The sequence below is a fragment of the Rhagoletis zephyria genome, unplaced genomic scaffold, assembly GCF_001687245.7.
Source record: "Rhagoletis zephyria isolate East Lansing unplaced genomic scaffold, Rhagoletis_zephyria_1.1 Rzeph_scaffold_00723, whole genome shotgun sequence".
Taxonomy (NCBI): Eukaryota; Metazoa; Arthropoda; class Insecta; order Diptera; family Tephritidae; genus Rhagoletis; species Rhagoletis zephyria.
The window spans coordinates 110,773-137,838 of NW_016157807.1; the positions used below are offsets into that span (position 1 = coordinate 110,773).

At 37.0% G+C, this 27,066-nt stretch overlaps 1 protein-coding gene and 1 long non-coding RNA gene across 3 annotated transcripts in view; one reads left to right on the forward strand and one right to left on the reverse strand.

Annotated features, from left to right (window-relative positions):
* Nucleotides 1–27,066, forward strand: part of Shal (Potassium voltage-gated channel protein Shal) — a 181,392-nt gene that overhangs the window by 109,465 nt on the left and 44,861 nt on the right. For both annotated transcript variants that reach the window (XM_017613831.1, XM_017613832.1), the window contains one exon: nucleotides 1–189. In XM_017613831.1, coding sequence (XP_017469320.1) covers nucleotides 1–189 — 189 coding nt within the window. The remainder of the gene's footprint in view (nucleotides 190–27,066) is intronic.
* Nucleotides 111–25,947, reverse strand: LOC108361253 (uncharacterized). Its single transcript, XR_001847267.1, has 3 exons — nucleotides 25,937–25,947; nucleotides 17,642–17,646; nucleotides 111–203 (listed from the first exon to the last, which is right to left on the reverse strand). It is a non-coding gene; the product is annotated as an uncharacterized LOC108361253 (long non-coding RNA).

The following is a 27,066-nucleotide window of genomic DNA, read 5'->3' on the forward strand; positions in this document are numbered from 1 at the left end:
AAAGCCCGATTGGCACGAATACGAATTGCCAAGGCCTCATCCGGCGCTGCATTTGTAAACAAGAAAAAAGCTGCAGAAGCTCGGTGGGCAGCGCAGGAGTCAGGAATTGAGCTGGATGATAACTACCGCGATGAAGATATATTCGAATTACAGCATCATCATCTTCTGAGATGTCTCGAAAAAACAACAGTAAGTTCACAATTCTAAAAAATATTATTTACGGTGACTGCCTATGGTATAAACGTTTTAAGGTACATAACTACTAGAAATTTGGGGATCAAGTGCTCGACGCCTGTTTTGAAACAACAAAACCCTATGCTATATTTGCAGTGTACTATGACAGCGCGGAATACCATTTTTGTCAAAATTTAAACCAACATATTTGGACTAACCAAGTTTTCAGTGGCTTCGCCATTTTCTACAGTTTTCCCTCTTTTATTTTCATTGTGTCTTTTGGATAAGGCATGCCAATTTCTAGTTGGCCCGCGTTGACCATATGCTCTACTTCTTATTTGTGTTTGGCGCGGAGACCGTCAAAGAGATTTTGGCCGAGTTCAACAAAGCTCGCAAGTTGTTTCTCTTCTGTACCTACCGACGCCAATTGGAAATGCCAAGTGAAGCCAAGTCCGTCTTCTTCATCCGCTACCACCAGCGGGTTTTCTAAGTGAATACTTTCAGCGCTGGAGCGTTTCCGTCCATTCGAAGGAAAAAGCCCAACTCAGCTGTGCCGCCGTATTTTAAGTAGCTGCGCTATGCCCTGTTGTTGAGCTGTGCCATCGTCTGCGGTACTCGCCGTCGCCAACGCGTAAAGTGCCGTAAAAGTTCAGTTAGTCTAGACTTAACTTAATGTAACTTACCGTAAGAAATCATCAATGCGTTCATTTATTTTTGAGAAATACAAAAAAGAAAATCTGACAAGCATGTTCTCTCACCGCTCTCAATTTCCGTAAGGCCGTAACTTAAGAATCTTAAATCTACAGGTTCTTAAGTTGCTAACGGTTAGCTAAGTTTTAACTACCCGCAACACAGTTTCTCATATAACAGGTTGGCAAAAAAAAGTTACGGAAATTAAGTCTAGACTAACTGAGCTTTAATACCTTCCGTAAAATCTCAAGTACTCCAAGAGCCGCCTCATCGGATGTTGTCATTATCCGTGCTTCTGTGCCATTGTTGCAACTTTCTTTCTTTGTAAATTGGTTTGCTTCCCGAAGCATTGATCCATCCTGTGCCAGGCCCAGTAATCAGCTGTTGTGCTGCTGAGTTGGGCGAGCGTTCCAAAAGCTGCTATTCAATCGCTGGTTTTGTATGGAAAAAGCAGGGCGAACGGTGTACGACGGCATCGCCCAATTCGGCGAACTTCGCCGTTCGCCGTATATTTCATTTCAAGCAAAAGTTGCAACAATTTTCGTTTTTTTCAATTTAAGTTTTGTATCTTTTTTGTATTTCACATGGCACGCTTTGATGTAGAAGAAAAAAATCAAAACAGTTTTTGACACTTTCGATACCAGAAGCAACAACAAATGTTGTTTTTGCTCAAATGCTCTAAACCTGTTTGATAGGCCTTGAATTAAACAAAAAATGTGATATAATTCATATGAAGAAAGTAATATTCACAAAATATTTTTACTTATGAAAAGTCTAACAAAATATAGGGAAAGCATCGTCTTTAATAACTGCATGCTTTTTAATATGTTAAAAACATTGCTGGAAAACCTTAAAATGTTTGCATGGAACGATGTCGCAATAAACAGATGAAATAATAAAACGGCTTTCTCGCTTTATTTTCTGACATTCGGCTGCCTAATAGTCATATTTTATAGGCAAATTTTCAAATAAGGCAGTGGCAGCTGGTAAGCAGTTTCAGAAGTGAACTAGTGTCATTTTATTATTATTCTTTTTTCTAAACGGTTATAATGACAGCAGTGCATAATTGCGAAAGGAGGGGAGGGGGCGACGTCGAACGCGGCGCGGCGTGGGGTGGCACGGAGTGGCACTTTCAGAATTGTATACTTACAAATCCGTCCATTTAACTTGTTCATGTACTACTTTTTGTCAAATGTAACTGGGTGACTACCTACATATGCGCACTATTTTGCTTTATTACTCAATTGCTAAGCTTAAAAGTTGGTCTTATTGCTCAACGAGAAATGAAATAAAGCAAACGTGTGTTATTTCACATTCAATTGGGAAATAACACAAATTTGCGTTATTTCACTCCCCTCCCCCCCTACAAAATCTATTATATTTTAAGACGTCCACCAAAATATTTCGGAAAAATATTAAGATTTCAGCGAGCTGAACGGATTTAAAAATACCTCAAAAAATGGAGTCTTTTATGAATAAACATAGTTTCTTAAAAAATCTGCATAAAAATATTTAAAAATCTTTTCAACGGAATCTTTTCAAAGATTGCTTTACGAAAAACTTGAATAACTGGGCCAAAACTATTCTGATTTAGACTTATAATAATAATCCCAACGGTTTTTACCCTCCATTCCCGCCCATCCGCGCGAGGGGCGCAGTCCGCATGACGTACGAAACCAGTATTTTCAATTTTTACGCCGAGTCACGTTAGGCAGGAGTTTGTTAAGTGTCGAGATCTAAAACTGTTCAGCTACAGAACTAAATTCATCAGCCGATTTTATGTCTTTATTTTAATGATTCATTTATTGAGAGAGGACAGTATCGATTTCTTAATGCTGAAAAGCGGATCTGATGTATCAAACGTGCTGGAATGAGAGTTAAAATCCTGGCATAAGCAACGGAGTGGGTCGTGCAATTCAAAATTAGTTTTACAAGCTTTCAGAAATAGGGGACAAAAGTGTCTTGATACCCGGGAGGGAACGTTAGGGCTAACTTCGCCCAGAAGAAGTGGACTTGAAATTGAGCCTGTTAGTAATTTAACTATAAAAACTGTACCAAGCATTTGCCTGCGGCTGGAAAGTGTAGGAAGATTAATAAGTTTTAACCGGCTCGTATAAGGTGGAAGGTTATATTGAAATCCCAACGAAAATTTCTTAATGCAAAAAAGTAGGAATTGTTTTTGAATTGATTCTATCTTTTCTGCTTAAATTTGATACCTTGGCCTAACTAATGTTGTAAACAGGGTTTTAGTGATATAAGGGTCACAAAATTCTTTTGATCATCGTTTCACAAATGCAAGTACACCTTTAGCCTTGTTGACTGTCACATTAATATGAAGATTAAAATTAAGCTTAGGATCCATTGTGATACAAGGTCCACAAAATTGTATACCTGTTCCAGGTTATGGTTATCTATTGTATAAGAAGCGGGATGAACAGCTCTTCGCGAGAAGCACATTACTTTACATTTCTTAAGATTTAGAGGCATAGGATTTACTTGACACCAGTAAGCCATGCTGTTTAAGTCTGATTGTAGCAAAGACCTTTCTTTAATTGAAACGTACGATTTATAAAGCTTTACATCATCTGCATACATTAAAATTTTGGAAAATTGTATATCTGTAGAAATATCGTTTATAAAAAGCAAGAACAGAACCGGGCCTAGGTGGCTACCTTGAGGGACTCCTAAAGTAACATCAATGACGTCAGAGATAGTATTTTTAAACATTACCCTTTGTGATCTATCATAGAGGTATGAAGAGATCCAACGTAGAAAATTAGGTGGAAGACCAAGAAGATCAAGTTTATAGATGAGCAACGAGTGGCACACTTTGTCAAATGCTTTACTGAAGTCAGTATATATAACATCAACAGTTTTGCTTTCACTAAATGCTTTTGAGATATAGGATGTTAATTCAAGTAAATTTGTAGAAGTTGATTTGCCCTTGCAAAATCCATGTTGACTATATGAAATGCTAGAAGAGATAGAATGCCTCAACTGATTTGTTGTAATTGCTTCAAATAATTTAGGAATTGCAGAAAGCTTAGCTATTCCCCGGTAGTTCTCCACTGAAGATCTGCTACCGCTTTTATGTAACGGGGTTATGAACGATTCCTTCCATATAGTTGGAAAAACGCCCTCTTTAAGAGATAAATTAAATACGCTGTTAACGGCTCATAGAGATAATCAGCACAATTTATAACAATACAAGTAGGGATCTGTCAGGACCATAACTGAAGGACTGCTTTAAGGATTTCAGATAAACTACTACATCATCGGGAGATATTACTGGGATATTTATTGAGTTCATTGGACATAGTTTAAAAGGATAGTCAATGTTAGCATGTGAGTTAATGGAATAATTGGATTTAAAAAACTGAGCGAACATGTTAGAAATTGTTTGATTACCACCAGAGACGGTATTTTGATACTTCATGGCGGAAGGAAACCCGCGTATATTTCGCTTGGAGTTTACGAAGTCATAAAATGATTTGGGGTTATATATTATACGCCGTTTGATTTTACACAAGTCAGCTTTATAACACTTTTTGTTTAATTCAAAAAACATATGACGCAAAAGTCAGTATTTTACATAGTATGAGTGTAAACCGGTTTTTGTAATCTAAAATAACGCGACTTTCTGTTTTTCTCATTTCTCAGTTCTTTAGTGAACCATAACTGTGTCTGTTTTGCAGGAACATATCGAGCCCTAACCGCCAAAATAACGTAAGCGACATTTTTTTCAAAAATTTCTTTTTGATGCAGAAAAATTCCTAGATCGTCTAGATGCATTTCTGCATCAAAAATAAAATTTTGAAAAAAATGTCGCTTACGTTATTTTGGCGGTTAGGGCTCGATATATGCGTTTAGACACATGCTTTATGTAAATCAAAGTTAAAAAGTGCAACGCTTTGTTCAATATTTTCTTTATATGCAGGCCACGACAATTTAGACAGTTCTTTGTTAAGCTTTTTAAAGTTGGCTTTCGAAAAATCAAAGCGAATATTTGTTTCGTATGCTTGGGTACTGCAATTTTGACCATCACTTATAACTTCGTAAGATACCTCCATAGCAGGTTGGTAGACATCTTCGGGCAAAACTAGTGGAACACGCTTACTTACAACGGACTTAGCTGCATCATCAACATAAACAAGATCTAATACTTTACCAAACTTATTGTGAAGTACATTAACCTGAGTTAGGCAGAGTTCAGCCATCTCCTCTAAAAATACGTTGTTGCACGCACTAGATGCGAAAGGTACGATATCATTGTCAATGATGTTCCATGATATGCTTGGTAAATTAAAATCACCCAACACAATCATTGAATCAGAAGGTTTAGTCAGTAAATTAACTGATTTCAGTAAAGAGATGAGTCGTGAATACACCAATGTGTAAGATCGGGGAGGGATATAGCATAGAGCTAAGTAAATATACCTTTACACGAATGCATTTAAATTCTACTGAGTCAATGTGTGGAAGACTAACTTCTTCAGATGGTATTGAAGAGTCTACAGCGAAGAGTACGCCACCGCCGATTCTGTCCTCCCTATCTTGTCTATAGATATGATAATTATTTGGAAGAATCTCTGAATTGAAAATGTGAGGTTTCAGCCAAGTTTCAGTAAAAGAAAGAATATTATAATTACATTCAAGGCCTTTAAGGTCTAAGTTCGTTAATTTAGTATTTAAGCCTCTTACAATTTGGTAATAAATACTTAAAGCAGATTTAATACTAAGTTTTTTGATTCAGGGTTATGACGGGAATATTAGTTATTTCCTTTTTTGGGCCGATATTCGAATTCATGAACGAAAGTTCCGGGAGGCCAAAAAGAACTACTAAGCAGCGCACTAGAATTATCTTAATTTACGTCAATTTTAAATGAAGCAATATTTCTTTCGTATTTAAAATTAAATTTTCTGATGCCTAAGTTGACAGTTGTAATTTTTGATGAGATATAAAGCTTTATATCGTCTTCGGTAGGGTCTCTCGAAAATCTAGAGACAAAGATAGACTTCTTTGGCGGAACCACAAATAGTTTCCTTATATCAGACTGGAGTACCGGCGGAAGGGGTTGAGTTACTGCGTTAGTAGTTGAGGATAGGGAAGGCGATGGAGGCTTTGAAGATGATGCCACCACTTCAATGGGGGAAGGGGAAGATATTTCAGGCTCGTTATTATCGGAAGCAGATTTCGTTACACGCTCTTTTGAGGCTGAGGATTCTGATCCTGGAGGACATGGAGAAAATAGATTAATTAAGTCAGTCGGAAGATTATTCTGACGTGCAACGGCAATAATTTCCTTAGATGGACTATGAAGACGCTTACGTTTAGACACACGGATATCCTTAACAGATTGCAAGGTATCTAAGCATTTGAATGATTTAAACATATTTTCATAATGCTTAAATTTTTCTGTCAGTACCGACAATTCTCTTCCTATTTCTGTAAAACCATTTCTGGTTTGCCTAAATAGCTTGAAAAGATCAACTTCGGTTGACCTGCACTTTACGCAAGACCAGCGAAGGCCCTTGCCATCATTAATAGCGTCCAGAATTCTTCCCGTCAAACCCGCACATTTCAGATGGTAAATACCATCACACAGCCAGCACGATAAGTAGCGTTCAGAATCGCTTTTAATTTGGCAAGTATCAAGATCGCACTTCATATTGAAAGATTTATGTAATACACTCGTTAATAAAAGACAAACAAAATAAATTATAACAATTAAGGAGCTGATGTAAATAGCTTTAAATAAATGTAGCGAACAGTTTGAGTATCACTGTAATTATGACACTTAATAAACGCAACGCAAACAGCTGTGACAAGAATTACTAGAAGAAGTAAACAAAAAGAGTAGAACAAATGTGCAAAAACAAAATGAATTCAGTTAACTACAAAGGATACGACAACAATGATAGCAACAAATGACTCGGCAAGATTAGAATGTTTGCTAGTGAAATTTGATTAAATTTAGTTTAATATAAAACACAATAACTTTCACTTAGCTTCAATTATTTCACACTAAGATGCTGATAAACACTTTTTATCACTACTTTAACTCAGAATTCGCACAATAAACTTAGCAAATAGAAAGCCAAAATCAGAGCACAATAAAGTACACCTCACAGCTTCACGTTTGCTTCTTTGCNGACCTGCACTTTACGCAAGACCAGCGAAGGCCCTTGCCATCATTAATAGCGTCCAGAATTCTTCCCGTCAAATACCATCACACATAAGTACCGTTCAGAATCGCTTTTAATTTGGCAAGTATCAAGATCGCACTTCATATTGAAAGATTTATTTAATAACACTCGTTAATAAAAATACAAACAAAATAAATTATAACAATTAAGGAGCTGATGTAAATAGCTGTAAATAAATGTAGCGAACAGTTTGAGTATCACTGTAATTATGACACTTAATAAACGCAACGCAAACAGCTGTGACAAGAATTACTAGAAGAAGTAAACAAAAAGAGTAGAACAAATGTGCAAAAACAAAATGAATTCAGTTAACTACAAAGGATACGACAACAATGATAGCAACAAATGACTCGGCAAGATTAGAATGTTTGCTAGTGAAATTTGATTAAATTTAGTTTAATATAAAACACAATAACTTTCACTTAGCTTCAATTATTTCACACTAAGATGCTGATAAACACTTTTTATCACTACTTTAACTCAGAATTCGCACAATAAACTTAGCAAATAGAAAGCCAAAATCAGAGCACAATAAAGTACACCTCACAGCTTCACGTTTGCTTCTTTGCTCTTATGGGATCTCAGTAGAAAGGTATTTTCACACTGTTTTTATTTCTGTCCAACAAAAAGTCATTTGTGTCCCATTTTTTTTTTTCAAATACCAACATATCTTAATTTAACTTTGAATGGCGTTCGTTCATCCTTCCTTTCTCTTTCATCCTTTGAATGAGTTTATTAGCAAAGAAAAAAAGGGTGAGAAAATACCTTTCCAATGACACCTCTTAAGTCTATATCGGAAGAGTTTAGGTTCAGTTATTCAAGTTTTTCTTACACCAATCTTTGAAAAAAGTTAAAAAATCAAAAATCTCATCTTTACAATTCCGTTCAAAATTTTTTTTTATCTTTTTTTAATATTTTTATGGAAATTTTTTAATCTTAAACCGTTTTGCCATTTGAGGGGATTTTTTCAAAAAAAAAAAATCGTTAAGAAACTATTTTTATTCATAAAAAACACGATTTTTGGAGGTATTTTTAAATCGGTCCAGCTCACGTAAATCTTAATATTTTTCCGAATTATTTTGATATAATAGATTTTATAATTTCAATGGGAAAATAGTACCGATTTTTTTTTGTATGGGGAGTGATGCAGTCTAATATTTACATATTTTGTGTTTATTACGTATTTCTGGGTTAAAAATATAAAAAAGGGAAATTTATGTACCAAGTGATCAAATTTAGTCCATTTGGACCAAAACGGCAACCGTGCTGTTGGCAAGTTGATTGTAGGTTTGGGTTATCAAAGACCCAAACCGAATTCGGTCAAAAAAGGTTGCATTCGCTTTAACTGCAAATAAAAGTGGTGTTTGAGGCGAGTGAAACGAAAAAATTTGTAAGGCAAACTCCGAGTTAATGAGTAGCGTTTAACGTTTAACTCTAAAATGGCCCATAAACTTGAGTTAATGGCTCAACGTGAACATAGTATAAGAAATGAGTAAAATTCACATACATAAGTTAAAGAAGTAATTTTTATATATATATTTGTTGCGCTAAAAGTTACATCACGTTCTACTAATTTTTCTTAATATAATTTTAGTCTCATACTCCTTCGATTTACGATTATTTCAATCCTAACTCAAACTGGGATTAAAGTAATCGCAAGGTTTATATATAATAGGTTGCGCAATGCGCAGGTCCGTTATTCTTCTCGCAAAGTTTGGGCGACAACAACAGCGAAAACAACAGGCAGCGTAAAAAACATAAAATTGAAGTGAGAGAAGCGATTTCAAACGAATTGTAATCGATAGCTTATTCAACAAGTAATTTTTAGCAAAAAAAAAACCGACTTCAACTCTCATATAGAAAAAATATATATATATATCTCATGATCCACTGATCGGATCTTAACCAGATTAGTATGGGACCACCTCTGAGACACTACCTTTCCGATGCAAAAAGAATTATCGAAATCGGTTGACGTGGTCCAAAGTTATGCGGTAACATACATAAAAAAAAAAAAAAAAAAAAGATTCCGACGAACCGATAACCCCCTCCTTTTTTGGAAGTCGGTTAAAAATACATTTAAAGTTAATTTTAACCAAGTTTTTACTCATGCCTTTATGTCGAAAAAGCCACAAAACCAGATTTTTCACAGCAACCAATTTTTGCGAAATTTTCACTTAAACTCGCTATATCTCAGACGTTTACATATCGATTGATTTGAAGTTTGTACACAATAAACTAGATATTCTTATAAAGGACATGAGTCTATCTAAACTTCTTAATACTTATTAAAAGCAAAATGGCGGATATTTCAACTTTTTTATAAAAATTAAGGAGGTGGTGTTTACAAATGCAAAAGTTGTGTTAAGAAATTTAAAATTTTGGTTTTGTTTTAATACAGCATTATAGACAAATATATACGGAAATTTTTGGGAAAGTTTCATGTTTAGACAACAAGTCGTTCTAAAGTTATAACAATATTATGGTGACACCCACGAGCGGGCGCTCGCCTCTAAATAACAAATATTTTTACATAGCACTTCACAAATAATTTTGGAAGTAATACTAAGTGAAATGTTGAAATTCATAAATTTATCAGTGTTATATAACTTATTAAAGTTCTTTGTTATAAACTTAATAGACATATGTACTTACATACGCACCTGCATCAGAACAGGAACGTACAATTCATAAATTTATCAGTGTTATATAACTTATTAAAGTTCTTTGTTATAAACTTAATAGACATATGTACTTACATACGCACCTGCATCAGAACAGGAACGTACAATTCATAAATTTATCAGTGTTATATAACTTATTAAAGTTCTTTGTTATAAACTTAATAGACATGTGTACTTACATACGCACCTGCATCAGAACAGGAACGTACGTAGTACGATAGAGCTTAGGCGCAACCGCCTTCCGACGAAATACTTTACGGTGGTACCGGGGGAATACCATACAGCCGACATACATAGAGTTTTTAGTTGGGATTAAAGTTCCACACTACGGGGTACAGGCTTTCGATGCTTTCTCCTTGTAATGTAATAACCTACAGTATTCGTATACCTATAGTTATTCGTACAGTGATTGTTTTTCGGCAATTTTTCACGAAAATATAGTTCAAAAACCATACGAATTAAATTTTCAAACTTTTTGCAAAACTTAAAAAATTCTACAAATTCTCATCTATGTATATTTCAAACTTTTGATTCAGATTTCAGTGCTGCAAAGTGCAAGTTTCAAGTCGCTAAAAATTGCGTTGATTATTGATATTTTTTTCTCAATGGTGTTGAGGGTTTTCTTCCATGCAAAATTACATTTTGCTCATGGAAGAAAATATGTAACACCCTCGAGAAACAAATTCTAAACAATCAAAGATAATTTGAAGCGACTTGAAGCTTGCATTTTATTCACTGAAATTGAATGAGCTACAACACTGCATACTAAATTTTTTCTAAAAATTGTTATTCAAAATTTTGATGAAAGTTTGTATAATTTTTTGTTTACTTTTTTCTAAAAACTGTTATTCAAAATTTCGATGAAAGTTTGTATCATTTTTTTTTAAGTTTTGCAAAAGGTTTGAAAATTTTATGCATATAATAACTATTTTCACTATGTGTGTAGTTATATGCATACATACATATGTAGGTATGTGAGTATGTATATCTATTAAATTTATAACAAAGATTTATATTACACAGATAAATTTATGAATTTCAACATTTCACTTAATATTACAATGATCAAAACTTCGATGTATCGTATCTATCTACCAGCCGGGCAGGTGCACTTCCGGGGATATGTTCTTTTTTACTTGAACTACCGGGTTCCAAACTTAACGCATCCTGGGTAAAAATTTTTCGGGTGTTTTTTAATTCGCTTTAGAATATCTACCTTTTTATAGTAAAATCTTTCAATTCCTGAAATGCCTGCTTACAAATTACATTTCAATGAGAAACCTCATAAATTTCGTTCTTAGATGACCAGTTTCTAAAGAACTTCTTTCCCTATACCCACACATTAATTAATGTTATCGCTTTAGAAATTATTATGGTTTGCGTATTTGACAACCATACCTGATTTAAAGGACAGTTTAAGAAATAAAGGAAAAAAGGCGTCCTTTATTTACAAAAAATTTACAAAGGACACAAGGGTAAAATAAAGGACTGTTCTTTAGATAAAGGGCAGATGGTTACCGTAGTTACACTGCATACCTGCATATGTACTAGGGTTGGCTGGAAGCTCCACAATTTCAAAACTCTTAACGGCCCAGTGATAAAAATTTGCCTTACGGAGAGACAAATTGAGAAAAAAGAAATTTGGAAATTCTTTAATATTGGACCCTCGCGCATGGGTCGATCGATTTTTTTTTTAATTTTGTTGCTTTTCGAATATTTTTTCTTACAACTGCTTATGTTTTATTTTAAACATCTAGGAGTAATATTTAAACACATTATATGATAGCGTTTAACATGTAAGTATATTTAAACATATTATGTCATATATTTATGCAGCTCTTGGCACGAGCAGCATATCTAACTCGTCTCAGAACTCACCACGGGAAGGTAGCTGCAACTAAAGTTCCACCAACGCCTTTCCCACACAGTTGCCACTTTGATAAAATGATACCAAAATTGGTAACTCTTTGGTAATTTGGTAACTCCCGATCTCATTTGGTAACTTTTGGGCTAAATACCTAAAAACCCTAAAATATTTTACAAAATCTGCGGCAAAGTTATATACACGTAGAAAATTTCTTACGAAATGAATTTGTTTTTCAGGATACATACGAAATTGTGAGTTATGAGTGGCGATATGAACAGACATATGTGCGCTTAATTGCGCGCTTCTTACAGCATAATACCGTTATATGCGAATGTGGTTTGTAAATACGTGCAAGTTTTTGTTATAATTTTTTCAAAAAACCTTAGGTAAAGTCTCCCTTGCCCATATGATTAACATGGGCTAAAAAAAAGTTTTTCGCATTTTCTGACAAACGTGTAATTTTGAGTTATGTCACATTTGAAGATCGTGTGCGATATGCAAATAAGTGAGTTACGTTATATGAATAAATATATATATCTGATTAGCGCAGGTTAAGAGCAAATTTTTGATGGTAATTGAACCCGGACCCTCTTGGTCGCAGCCAATTGTATCAAGCGTCTTTGCACACTCAGCTACAGCCATACATGTAAATGTGTTTTCAAATGTTGAGTTTTAATCAACATCACAGCGCGCGATTAGTGCATTATGTCATACCATGTATGTGTGTATGTGTTGTCACCGCTGTGCATGCTTTGTATACATATACTTTCTTAATTACATATGAAAAAGTATCCGAGACTTGCTAAACGCCATCCGTGTATTGAAAAATGCTTTATTTTAATACGGGCGTATTTGAATTGAATATTTCCATTATGTATAATGGAAAAATCCATTTTGTTAACACTTTTCTCTTGATTTAAATACGAACATTTTTAAACGGTTATCAAATACAATTTTTTTGTCAGTGTAATTGGTATAAAACAATGATACTGGCGAGAATTTCGTAACGTTTCCGCCGTTTTATATCGAGGCTCTAAATATTTTTTATATAAAGCAAGACCGAGGCCACGCAATGAGCGGCAAAGCGGCAAGCGGCTGAGCGGCGCCATACAAAAATGCCGCTCAGTCGCTCAGTAATGCCGCTCAGAGCATGGCCACTTCAATAGTATTTCATATGTTTTAATTAAGCCGCTCGCCCCTTTGCCGCTCATTGCGTGGCCTCGGCCTAAGGCGGCGGGCAAATCTCCTTATCCACCTTGAGTNGCGGCAAAGCGGCAAGCGGCTGAGCGGCGCCATACAAAAATGCCGCTCAGTCGCTCAGTAATGCCGCTCAGAGCATGGCCACTTCAATAGTATTTCATATGTTTTAATTAAGCCGCTCGCCCCTTTGCCGCTCATTGCGTGGCCTCGGCCTAAGGCGGCGGGCAAATCTCCTTATCCACCTTGAGTAAGGTGGAGCCGACGTAGTCCTGATCCAGGAGCCGTGGCTAAGCAGTAGCGGTATCTCCGGATCAGGACGCCTAATTTCTAGCTGATGGTCCAGAAACTAGCGGATAGACGAAGATCCTGCATGCTCATCAGAAACGAATTCAAAGCACTAATTCTACCTAACTTCAGTAACGAGGACATTGTGACTGTTAGCCTGGATAGCGGCGCCAGAAAGTTCTGGATTATATCCGCATACATGGCACATGATGACGAGGTGGAACCACCTCCATTACTGATACGTCAAGCCATAGCCGAACGGACGCAAATTCACGACACTCGTGCTGGGGAAGCTCAGTTATCAATGCAAGAGGTGAAACACTTTTTGATTATATTCTAAGTGAGGACTTATGTATTTGTAATAGAGGAATCGAGCCCACCTTTATCACCACGGCTAGGCAAGAGGTTCTTGGCCTTACCCTAGCCATGTCTTCTGTTATATCTCGCATCTCCGATTGGAGCGTTCTTAATGATCACTCCTTTTCGGACCATAGGTATTGTTAAGAAATTTCGAGATTGCGATTTAGATTTTCAAAGTAAGGTTTTAATTCAAGTTGTAATTCATTTACAAAATGTGCTTAGAACTAGTTAATATTTTAACAAAGATTTTTCAGTGGACTGTTTGAAGATTCTAGATGAATGTAAACATATGCAACTTTAATGTATGTACAAATATCGTACATATGAGCAATTTAAATGTGATTGGTTCAATTCAGGGAATGATAAATGATAAATATATGTATGAATGGTTGAATGATACTTAGTGATTCAGTATGATTGAAATCCCACGCCGATATACGTAGGTGGACGAAAAGTATGTATGGATAACTTCCCACGCTGTTGTTTAGGTCTTTGGTGATAAATAGTTGATGAGGTAGAACGATCCCTGCTGTCTTCCGTTCAGGTGGCGATGAAAAAGGAGCGCTGGCAAGGTTGCAATCGCCTTTTATAAGCAACACTGGAAATGGCTTCCAGTGCGCCTATGGGAAGCAATTCCCTTGCAATTTTGGGACTTCCAACTACCGCAGGGATGCTTGTAGTGGAAGTCACAGGGATGTAATACGGGATTTACGGGATGGGAATGGCGATGTGAAAAATACGAGATAGTTGTTTTAAGGGGGCGCAAGTCCCTTAAACATGCCGGCCCCTTAGCACCGGTGCAAGACTGTCACGTAGTTCCGTCACTGCTTGGATGGCGACGTCGAGTTTCTGGCACGTCTCGGCCCGGGACGGCCCCTTCGGTGGTGGTGTTGGACTTTTAGTGGCTGATCTGTTGCCTGGAACGGCGCGATGTAGGAGGGTGTGGTGCGCTTGTCTGCACACCCTGCATGACCACTGCGACAGGCATCGTCGGACACTGCTGTGCGTCCTGGCCAAACAATTTGGGCAGTATCGGTGTCGCTCCACACACCGGATGCGGGCCTCAACAGGCATCGCCAGAAAGGCCAGGCATTGGCGCAAAGGATGGTACGGGAAACAAATCAGGCACTGGTGCACCAGTGGATCCGGTAACTGGCGTATTGGTGACGGTAAAGATGGAGATCGCCTGTAAATAAATGGGACTTTAGTACGAAATATTTATAGACGGATGAATAGAATGAGAGCGAAGTATTTCTAAGTGTGGTGTGTAGCATTGGGATCAGGGAGATTTGTTTGTGCTGGCAGTGGACACAATTTTACAATTGGTCGGGTAAAACTCCCATACTGGGTTTTTACATCTGCGACTCGTATGTTATTGTCAACCCCGTGGTAGACCCTTTCGATTCTGCCCAAACGCCATGCGTTTGGGGGTACCAACTCGTTTTTGATTACAACGAAGTCGCCTATGGCCAAGTTATTTTGCGGGAGTTTCCACTTGTACCGTTGATGCAACTCTTTAAGATACTCGTCTTTCCATCTTTGGCTGAACTGCTGATGCAATAATTTGAGTTTCTCCCAACGATTTCGTAGTGAAAGGTTGTCGAGTTGGGGTTCTGGAGATGCAAGAAGTGGGGCACCCCGCAAGAAGTGGCCAGGTGTTAGAGCTAATAGCTCTTGGGGATTGTCGGAGATGGGTGAGAGAGGTCGCGAGTTCAACACTGCTTCAATACGGGCCAGTAAGGTTGCGAGCTCTTCGAAGGTGAAATGGTAACTCCCAGCAATTCGCTTAAAATGAAATTTAAAACTCTTGACGGCCGCCTCCCAGAGGCCGCCCATGTGGGGAGCGTTTGGCGGTAAGAAGTGCCATTCAAAGCCGTGGAGATTATATTTTGAGCGTATATCGTCTGATGTTTCCTTAAGAAATCTCTTGAAATCAGTTTTAAAGGCTCGATTGGCACCTACGAAGTTTTTCCCATTATCGGAAAATACGCGTTGTGGTAGACCCCGTCGTCCGACGAAACGCGAAAATGCTGCTTGGAACGCTTTGGTGGAGAGATCTGAACACGCCTCTAAATGGATGGCCTTAGTCGAAAAGCAGATGAAAACGCAGACATAACCTTTCATCAGGGGTGATTTTCGCAGTGTAGATGACTTAACATCAAAAGGACCTGCGAAGTCAATTCCGGTGTGAGTGAATGGCAAGGAGAAGTTTGAACGCTCTGGCGGTAATGCTGCCAATATTTGCGAACGCGTATTCCTTTTGAAGATTTTACAGGTTTTGCACGTTCGTATGCAATTTTTGACCTGGGATTTTAATCTGGGAATGAAATACTCTTGTCTGGCGGTTCGGATCATTAGTTGATGTTCAGCTTGCATCAGCAAATTGTGTATAAATAGAAGAAATAGGTGGCAGAATCTGGAAGAGGGTGGGATGATGATCGGATATCTCTCATTGTAAGAGAGTGACGAATTTTCCAGACGGCCATTTACTCGGACAAGTCCATTTGTATCGATAAAGGGGTTTAAAGTCAAAAGGGAACTCCTTTTGGAAATGGGTTGTTTGTTAGAGAGTTTCGCGTATTCATTGGGATAATGCCTTTCTTGGGCGAGTTTAATGAGACGAGATTTAACCCAATGAATTTCCCTTTGAGTAATTACCGTTGTTTCATGATGGATAATCGAAGTATCCTGTATGCGATTTCGCGTGGTTCGATGAAAGGAACGAAAAATGTAGCATATTACTCTTAAGGCTTTTGACCAGGATGAGAAACGGTTTAAGGGATCAGGTTCTTCTTCTAGCGTATGAAGAGCTTCAACTTTTCGATCTTCAAGTGGAGCAACGTTTTGACGAAATGATGTTGGCCATTGATCTGAAGGTTTCTTGAGCCAGACCGGTCCGTGCCACCAAAGGGATTGTTGAATTAAGTCTTGTGTTCTGCAGCCCCGCGTTCCTAGGTCAGCAGGATTATGTTGGGTTGATACGTGTCTCCATTTGATGTTTCCAATGTTTGTGATGATTTGAGAGGAGCGGTTAGCTACATATACCTTCCATACGCATGGAGGTTTTTCCAGCCACGAGAGAACTATGGACGAATCCGACCATAAGAATATTTCTGTTTCCCCTAGAGGAAGTTGATTTATAACGTTTTTGATACATTTGGACAGCAGCACTGCACCGCAAAGTTCCAGACGTGGAAGGCTTACTGTTTCTAATGGTGCGACTTTAGTCTTAGAGAAAAGTAGGTGAGATGCAATAGTATTGTCGGTCTGAGTTCTTATGTAGATGGATGCGCAGAATGCCTTCTCCGACGCATCACAGAAGCCATGAATTTGACCTATTTGATTTGGTGAAAATTGCGTCCATCTGGGTATTTGGATTTGCTCGATACTGGGAAGGTCCGAAATGAATTGGTTCCACTTTTGCAGTGAAAGTGGTTTAACGCATTCGTCCCACGCAGTGCCATCTAACCATATCTGCTGCAAGAGTATTTTTGCCTGAACAATAATAGGCGCTAGCCACCCTGCGGGGTCAAAAAGTTTCGAAACCGAGGATAAAATTTGTCGCTTAGTAGCTCTTGTACATGGATCGATGGGCTCGGTTGAATAAGAGAATGCATCGTTTAAGGCGTTCCAACGAATGCCAAGAGTTTTGGTAGAGCTAGAGGAATCAAGTTTGAGAAAATTGGAATCGAGCAAATCTTCGGTCGGGATGTGTATGAGCAGGTCGGGGTGATTAGCTGTTATTTTTTTCAAAGGCAGACCGGCTGAAAGCAGACATTGGATAATTTGGGATTGTGCGGTAAGACAAGTACGAATATCGTGCCCGCCAGTCAGTATGTCATCGACATAAGTTTCTGCGGTTAGAATTCTCTTGGCTAAAGGGAAAGAATCTTTAGCGTCGGTTCCCAACTGGTGTAAGGTACGGATGGCTAAATATGGCGCACAATTTACTCCGAATGTTACGGTTTTAAGCGCGAAATCTCTAAGTTGGGTCTCGTTTTCTCTACGGAAGAGAATTCGTTGAAACTGTTGATCGTCTTCATGCAACAGAATTTGGCGGTACATTTTTTGGATGTCGCCGTTAAAGACGTATCTATACAAACGCCAATTTAGGATAACGATCATGAGGTCCGTTTGCAAAGTGGGATGATGGCTTGGAAGCATTAAATACCACGCGAACTTTGGTGGATTTGCTTTCGGGTTTGCTGACGGAGTGATGGGGTAGATAGTAGGAGTGGTAATTACCATTTTGGTAAATTTCATCATCGCTTGTGCACGAGACGGACCTAGAGACAGCTTAGACGGAAAAATAGATTTAAAAGGTAGACGGACTACATATCGTCCATCACTCTGCCGATAGGTGGTGTCTTGAAACAGCTTTTCGCAATACACATCTGCTGCTGAAGCAGGATGTGATTCAGCGATCTCCTCTACTTCCCAGAACCGCTTATGTTGAGAATCAAGACTTTCGCTGAAATCCTCTGCAACATAAGTGTGAAAAGTTGAGCTGTTTGTTGCTTGTAATGGTCCGCTCAAGTACCATCCAAAAATTGTATTTTGCGCAAGAAGGCTGCCAAGAACTTTGTGTTGGACTCCTTCGTGAAGAATTTCAGGTATTAGTCGATCTGAGCGGGAGTATAGAAGTGTGGGTCAGCGAGGTCCCGACCTTTTATATCTGAAAGTTGGGGTTTTTTGATTTGGGAAGTGGGGAAGAAGCTAGTCAATTTGTGGAGAACAATAGCCTTGGTATCGATGCGAATGTCATGACGTTTGGCTACGAGACGAATGTTGCAGACCCGTGTTGAAAAATTTTCTCGATTAGTTGGGAGTCTTAGATGATTTTGAACCCTTTCCGCGACAGCTGGTTAAGCGCCACCTCTCGATTCTGACAAGTGTACTGACCGGACAATGTCCTATGGGAACCCACGCGGTGCGACTCAAGATCGTCACGGATCCCTATTGCCGCAGTTGCCTGGAAGACGAGGTGGAATCATCTCAGCACTTCCTACTCAACTGCCCGGAATTCGCTAGATTAAGGTTTAAGCACCTCGGTGCGCATCTCATCAACACTCCCGAGGGACTCTCCGGAGTGGACATCAGCTGTTTGCGGAACTTTGTTGTGCGCACCCAGCGCTTCTCGTAATTTTACACAGTTACCGTTCAAATGAACTTTTATATAATGTGGTATCACAATGCACAATTGAATGTCTAAGTGAGCTCCTTCGCGGGCCTGCCACCTTAACCTAACCTAACCTAAGCGCTGCCACGTGGTCGAGTATGCGGAGCATCAGGAGAAAAAGTAGCATAACTTCTGGCCATATGAAAGTTTCCAGTTTTTTTTTTTTAATTACTCATCAGAAAACAAGGAATCTGAATTTTGGGATAAAAGTCCTGGATTATATTGTGAAGACTTTTTTATTTTATTTTTTTTTTTTTGTAAACAAATTGTTGATATTTTAAAAGAACTAGTGATCGATTTTTTGGTTTGAAAGCTTGATTATTATTTATTACTCATAACCAGGGAACGGATTTTATGGAAATTGCCTTTTTTTCTGCTAAAGAGATAGAGTATATATACGATTAAGAATGTCCACGATTTAGGGTTGTTCGACTTCACTAGAAAGTCGACTTTCGACTTTTCGATCGACTCTGTACAGCCGACTTTAAAAGTCGACCGATCCACGAAGAAAAGTCGACTTTGTTCGACTTTTTTCGACTTTTTTAATAAAAAGAAAATGTATTAACTATACTCTGTATTTAACTCATATATTAGCTATAAATATAAGAGTCAGAATACGCCAAAAATATCATGATTTACTAGTGGTCTTTAGAATAATCTGTAATTTAGTGAAAAACAAACACTAAAGGATTTTTAAAAATTTTGAAAATTCTTCCAGTTATATAGCATGAAAATGTTGGTGGTGAGGATTTTCAAAAATTATATTTTTGAAAAATAATTAAAAAATTTTTCAATTTTCACCAAAAAAAAAAAATTCTAAAAATTTTTTGAATCGATATTTGGTAATTACGGATAACTTTTTGAAAAATGTGGCCTTCCGATGGAGCAGAATTGGCGGGTATTGGTAGAAATATAGTGCCACTTTATAAGCATGGATAAATATGGGAGTAGCCCAGACAGCTAGTGGATTGGGACTATCCACACGACTAATGTCGCATATTAACTGGAATCCTACCAGCAACATTTTTGGCGGTGTTTAAAATGTTGTACCTTACGGATTGGTCAAATTCGAACCAAAGACTGTCTGTAGAAACTTACATAAACTAATGCAGAAAAACTTTCTTGCATGAAATTTTTAAAATAAATACCTATGTTTATCTTACCTCATTATTAACTGAAGACTGTGGAGACAAACGATTAACAAATTTGAGAAATTTGTTTTCGTATAGTAATTTTATGCGCTGCTCTTAAATGATTTGACAATGTTGTTGTACTGTCATTAAAATTCATTTCTCTACCACACTTTTCAAATTTCACTTCAGGTTAATTGGCAAATTTTTTTAAATACGACCAAACAGCACTCCGCGCCCTTGTTAGAAGATCAGTTTTTATATGCAAATAAATCAAAAAAAGTCGAGAGTCGAAAGTGAAAAGTCGACTTCAGTCGACCTCCATAAACTAAAAGTCGATCACTAAAATTCGACTTTCAGGAGTAAAAAATCGATTTTGATCGAAAGTCGAAGTCGACTTTGCCATCCCTACCACGATTTAGCTTTCCCTGATTCCATATATACACATTTGATGTTGCCTTTTTTTGCCTTTTTTAAAATATTTCTCTTTTTTGCCTTTTTTAAGATATTTGCCTTTTTTTGCCTTTTCTACCTTTAAAAAAGTGATTATAGCAGTTACATTTTTTTTTAAGATTAAAAAATATACACGTGCCCATGCGGTTTATAGAAGCGCAGGGACCTCTTGCCAAATTGGTGTTGGAAAAATTCAAAGCCGTTTCCTCAGCTAACGTAGGCTTGGAAACAATAAGGGGTGTGGATAAAATTGTAAAGGGCGAGGAAAAGGCCCTTATTCCTGATAATATGAACGTTTCAAGCGTTCCATATTTAAATTGGGCTCCACTTGTATCAACTTACGTCGAGCGCACATTTAGTACATTCAAGGCTTTTCTTCGTGAAAATCGAATGAAAATGCTGCCAGAAAACTTCAAAATGCATCTTGTGGTTCAATGTTACTACAACTATACAGATTAAAGTTTTATGAGTTAGAAACTCGAAAGGATAAAATAGTCAAAGATTCAAAGTACAAATTTTTCGTATAATGAAACTAGTTCATAGTTTTGCTATTTTTACTTGTAATATAAACATTTCTAAAATAAATGTATTTTTTAATAATAATTTCTTCAAAGCAGTTTTGATTTATATTCATATTGAAGTAACTTTTTTGACCTATTGCTTATATCGAATCTAACTTCGTAGCAAGGTGGCAACCCTTCGCAAAATATTCAAAATATTTTCAAACCACAACCTCTTTTGTCTGACATCGATATCAGGATAAACATTTCAATTTTCTGTCTTTATTTAAGTCGAACTTGCTTTTTAAAACAGGTGGTAACCCTACTACATATAATTAAGAATTAAATCCTTTTCGATCGATACTCATAGTGTAATAATTGATTTAACTTAAAAATTATTTGAATTAAATTTTTTTATCAGGTGGTACCTCTTTTTGAAAAAATAAGAAGTTATTACCCATCCGCAGGCCAAGACCTTTAATTTGATACCTCATTTTATAAAATCGAACGAACGGTAAGATCTGATATGACGAAAAACGTTTCGCATATTATTCATTAATATGTACATATCATCGCTCCGCCAACAAAAACAGTTATGTAATTTTTGTCGTTTTTTTTGGTTGCATATTTTATTAACACTCCGCAGTACTAGAAATATTCCGAAAAAACAGGTTTACGCTTACTTGCTTATAACCAAGGCGAATTTATACAAGGTGGTGTTACTGGCGGATTTAGATTAGAGCAACAACAACCACATGTATTTCGTATAGCGAGTGTTATGTCAAATCTCCATTCGCCCCAAAGTTTACATGTATTTGGTTTTTGCTTTTGATGGGTGTGCTGTCAAATCAGTAGAAGCAAAAACCAAATAAATGTAAGGCGAAGAAATCAGCTGGTCATTCAACACCACCTTGCATAAATTCGCCTTGCTTATAACTGTTTTTGACCGCAGGCGAATCTGATGAGTGTACTTTGATTTCGATGTAAAAAATAATTATAAACCAACTAAATACATACATACATATGTATGCACATACCACTTACACTACATAGATTCTACTGTTTAATTTGATCGCTTGCAAAATTAACAAAGGTAAAAAGTATGGATGTAGACAGCGTCATACATATGTATGTACATTGTACATAAGTCATATGCGCCATGCGAGGCCATCACATCCTTATATTGCTAATTATTTAGACTACCTATATAATTTTTTATACCCGAGCGCACTTGTGCACAAGGGTATTATAACTTTGTTCACATAACGGTTGTTTGTAACAGGCAAAACGAATCGAGATAGATATAGACAAATGTATACATAAATGATCAGAATGAAAAGAGAAATCGATTAAGCGGTGACTGTCTGTCCGTCCGTCTGTGCACACGATAAGTCGAGTAAAAATTAAGATATCTTAACGAAACTTGGTACGTGTACTTCTTTCGGACGTAGGACGGATGGTATTGAAAATGCGCAAAATCGGACAATAACCACGCCTACCTCCCAAATAACGGTAATTTTTAANACTAAAATTACGGCCGCTTTTCATATAACGGTAAATTTCAGACATGCTTGAAATTTCAATATTTTGAAATTTAAGGACGCTAGTTTACTTAAAATTTATACACGCCGGCTTATCATGTAGTGGTAGCTTTCGGAACGGTGGAAAACATATATTTAATACTTGCGCCGGGTATTTAATGTTCGGCTCCGCCCGAACTTAGACTTTCTTACTTGTTTAAATTATGAGTGTTCCTGGTAACTTTACAACTATAAGGTCAGGTAAAAACCTGGGGAAGCAACGCACAGTGGTTGCATTTATAAATAAAATTTTACCCTAAAGTCTGTTAAGAGTAAAAACTGTAATATGTAAAAGTGGGCGGAGTTGGACACGCCCACATACAGTCATGTGAAAAAAATAGGGACACGACATTGCGACCAGCTTCGGCTATTTTTGTTTTTTTGTTTGTTTAATGTTTATTTTTTTTTATAAAAATACAACTCACCATCTAACAAAAACCACATAAGCCCAAATTTCAAACTTAGTAAAAAAAAGTAGAAAAATTCAATAAAATTTTAAAACAACACAAACGGGGCACCGAAATTGCGCATGTGGAAACTGTGCATTTAGACATTATTTCGGTTTCAACCGAAACTGTGCATGCATGCTTTATTTCGGTTTTTGCCATTTGCATTATTTCGGTTTTCAACGAACGAAAGTATGCATATGCATAATTTCGGTATTTTCTCATACGCATTATTTCGGTTTTCAACCGAAACTGTGCATGCATGCATAATTTCGGTTTTTGTTGCATGCATTATTTCGGTTTTTGTTATATGCATTATTTCGGTTTTCTAACGAAAGTGTGCATATGGATAATTTCATTTTTTTCTAATAGATAGGGTTTTAATCCCTAAGCGCGGCCGAAAGCCGCCTACACAGAGAGAAGTTCTGCGTAAAAATACTTCCGCCCTTCTTTTTCGGCAAGACAGAAGGGAGAGTTTTACTTAGTAAGGGTTATAATCCCTAAGCGCGGCCGAATGCCGCCTACGCAGAAAGAAGTTCTGCCCAAAAATAGTTCTGGTCCCCTTTTCCAGCAACACAGAAAGGAGAACTCTACTTAGTAAGGGTTATAATCCCTAAGCGCGGCCGAATGCCGCCTACGCAGAAAGAAGTTCTGCCCAAAAATAGTTCTGGTCCCCTTTTCCAGCAACACAGAAAGGAGAACTCTACTTAGTAAGGGTTATAATCCCTAAGCGCGGCCGAATGCCGCCTACGCAGAAAGAAGTTCTGCCCAAAAATAGTTCTGGTCCCCTTTTCCAGCAACACAGAAAGGAGAACTCTACTTAGTAAGGGTTATAATCCCTAAGCGCGGCCGAATGCCGCCTACGCAGAAAGAAGTTCTGCCCAAAAATAGTTCCGCCCTTCTTTTCCGGCAACACAGAAAGGAGAATTCTACTTAGTAAGGGTTATAATCCCTAAGCGCGGCCGAAGGCTTCTACGCAGAACGAAGTTCTGCGCAAAAATACTTCGGGTCCCATTTTCTGACAACACAGAAAGGAGAATTCTACTTAGTAAGGGTTATAATCCCTAAGCGCGGCCGAAGGCTTCTACGCAGAACGAAGTTCTGCGCAAAAATACTTCGGGTCCCATTTTCTGACAACACAGAAAGGAGAATTCTACTTAGTAAGGGTTATAATCCCTAAGCGCGGCCGAAGGCCGCCTACGCCGAAAGAAGTTTGTTTCATGTGTGCACTATTTCGGGTTTTGTCATATGCATTATTTCGGTTTTGAGTCGAAACTGTGTATATATGCATTATTTCGGTTTTTAACCGAAGCTGTGCATGTATGCATTACTTCGTTTTTCTCATATGCGTTATTTCGGTTTTCAAACAAAAGTGTGCATGTATGCATAATTTCGGTTTTTTCATATGCGTTATTTCGGTTTTCAACTGAAACTGTGCATATATGCATTATTTCGGGCTTTTGTTCATATGCATTATTTCGGGCTTTTGTTCATATGCATTATTTAGGGCTTTTGTTCATATGCATTATTTCGGTTTTCAAACGAAGAGTGCATTTGCATAATTTCGGTTTTTCTAATATGCATTATTGCGGTTCTCAGCCGAAACTGTGCATATATGAATTATTTCGGCTTTTTTCATGTGCATTATTTCGGTTTTCAACCGAAACTGTGCATATATGCATTATTTCGGTTTTTTCGTATGCATTATTTCGGTACCAACACAAACATTTAGAAACTTTTAGAAAAAATCTGTGTGCAGTTTTATAGCCCATTAAATTCTAGCTGAAGAAATTGCAAGTTTGAAGTGGCTAAAAATTTGCCACGATTGAGAGAAATAGAGGTTGCGCCCATCACGGTACCGCTATTCGTCTCTCAGTGAATTAGACAAAATCGTTGTTTGTATGACGTCACACTTGTGCAACTTGTTTACGTTTTCCTTGCAACATTTTTTCTTCTTCCATTCTTGCTCACGTTTTGGCATTTCTCTCTCGCAATTGCACCAGTGTGACGTCACACAAAAGTTATTCTCAAAAATCCTCTCTGATGGGCGCAATCTTGTATTCTATGATTTTAGGGTGTTACTATTTGCTTCCATAAAAAAAAATTGTTAAACATACTTTGAATGGAAGAAAATGCGTGACACCGCACAGTGTTTCGACTATATGGAGGCAGGAAGAAAAAAGTCATGGTGACAGTTGGTAAAAAAAAACCGGTTTGACTTAGAGAGGGAATAGTAAAAGTCATAAGTACCAAATTTTACATTATTTACTCACCCCCTTCTTCACGAACGATACATTTCCAAAAAAATACGGGAAGGGGCGCGATACCGACTAATCAGTTTAGTTGCATTTGGCGCTGAACCCATTACAGAAAGTGTTTCTTTTTCAATTGTAATTAATTATCTAAATGCCGTGGAATATTCAGGTGAAGGTATTTATCATTTATTTGGTATTTTCCTATTTTCTTACCAAAAAATTTACTTTGAAATGTAGATGCTAAAGATTATTAGTAAAAAAAGTGTGAGTACCGGTCCGTCAGGTCTTGAAATTAGACTAATATTTTAGAGAATTTTATGTAGTTTTCGAATATATAATTTGATTTTTGCGCGCGACTTTGCAAATATATGTAATTTTTGATTTTCTTAATTTTTGATTTTCAGCTTGTTTTTGCATTATTTAGCGAAAAGAATTTTTCAAACAATAAAAAAATACCACCAGATATTGGGAAAAAAGCGAGTATTGACACCTAAATCATTTTATTGTATAGCCTTTGTTTTCTGAGAGTGGAAAGCAGGAAACAAAAATTACCCAAAATTCCATCACATTTAATGACTATGCCCACATTTTTTGTGAGTTTTGAACGTTATAGTAATCCAATCTTCCCCATATTTTATATTTAGGTTTTTCTAATAAAATAAAGACTACAAACTAGATTTCATCGAAATCGGATGAGATTTAATGTTTCCGCCCTCAAGAGTAGAGGGCGTGGCAATTATTCCATCTTTACAAAATTTCATAATTCTCTATTTCTAAGTAAAACTAGAGCACATGTCAAGTTTCAGTGAAATCGGTGCAGGTGTACTATTATTTCCATCTGCCTCCCTATAGTCGAAACACTGTGCACCGTCAGGAAAAAAATTATCAAAAATCAAAGCAATTTCTTAACCACTTAAAACTTGCACTTTCTTGAGCTAGAATTCAGTGGGCTATAAAACTGCATACATAACCTTTTTCTAAAAGTTCTTATTTAATTGGTGTTATTTCAAAATTTTGTTGAATTTTTGTATTGTTTTTACAAAGTTTGAAATTTGGTTTTTGTTAGATAATGAGTTGTATTTTTATAAAAAAACAAACATTAAACAAACAAAAAAAAATAGCCGAAACTGGTCACAATTTCGTGTCCCTATTATTTTTCACATGACTGTACGTGGGCGTGTCCAACCCCGCCCACCTTTACATATTACAGTTTTTACTCTTAACAGACCTAAGAGTAAAAATTGTATCCCGATATGTTCGTCGACGCATAGTCTTTTTGAAGACTCAGCAAAATCTATTTTCGGGCGCCACGATTTGAATTGGTGGAAACTGTTGGTCAACATTTTAATGAAATGATTTCTTTCTTTTCGAGCTAATTATGATGATTTTTCAAAACAATGCAAATTTTTTACAAACGCAATTAATGCATTTTTGCAACTCATAACGATCTGGCTCAAAACCCTCATATTCAATATCTTTCGCTATTGCACCCAGCAAATTTTGTACTTTTTGGGGAATGCGTACCGAAATTTTCACGCCAAATCTCAAAAACATGCAATCGAGAAATTTCGCAGCATTAACTTGTGCCTAGAAACATTTTAATTTAAAAAATTAAATAAAAAAATAAACATAAAAAAAAACTGTAGAAAATAAAGAGCTTGGATAATACTACGCGAGCCTCTGCAGTTCAATGCATCTACACTGAACACTTATATAATCTTAAAATATTAACAAACAATATGTAAATAAAAATATTGAGGGCCGATAGGGGAAACACACTTAAGACATTGCCTAAATATTTGAAAGATGAACCAAGAAACACACAAAATCCTACTTTTCTAAAACAACGATTTGCATAGAACGCAACACGAATTATCTCAAAGTTTAATTGTAGAAATAAAGTCAGTACCTTTATGTACAATATCCCATGCATAAAATTTTAACTCACTCGGCTTTTCACAATATTTTAATTACGTTAAACCAATTCAATTTTCAGCGTGCTGACGCTGTACAAATAAAATGAACAATTGATGACACTTTTGGGGCTTTTTTCAGA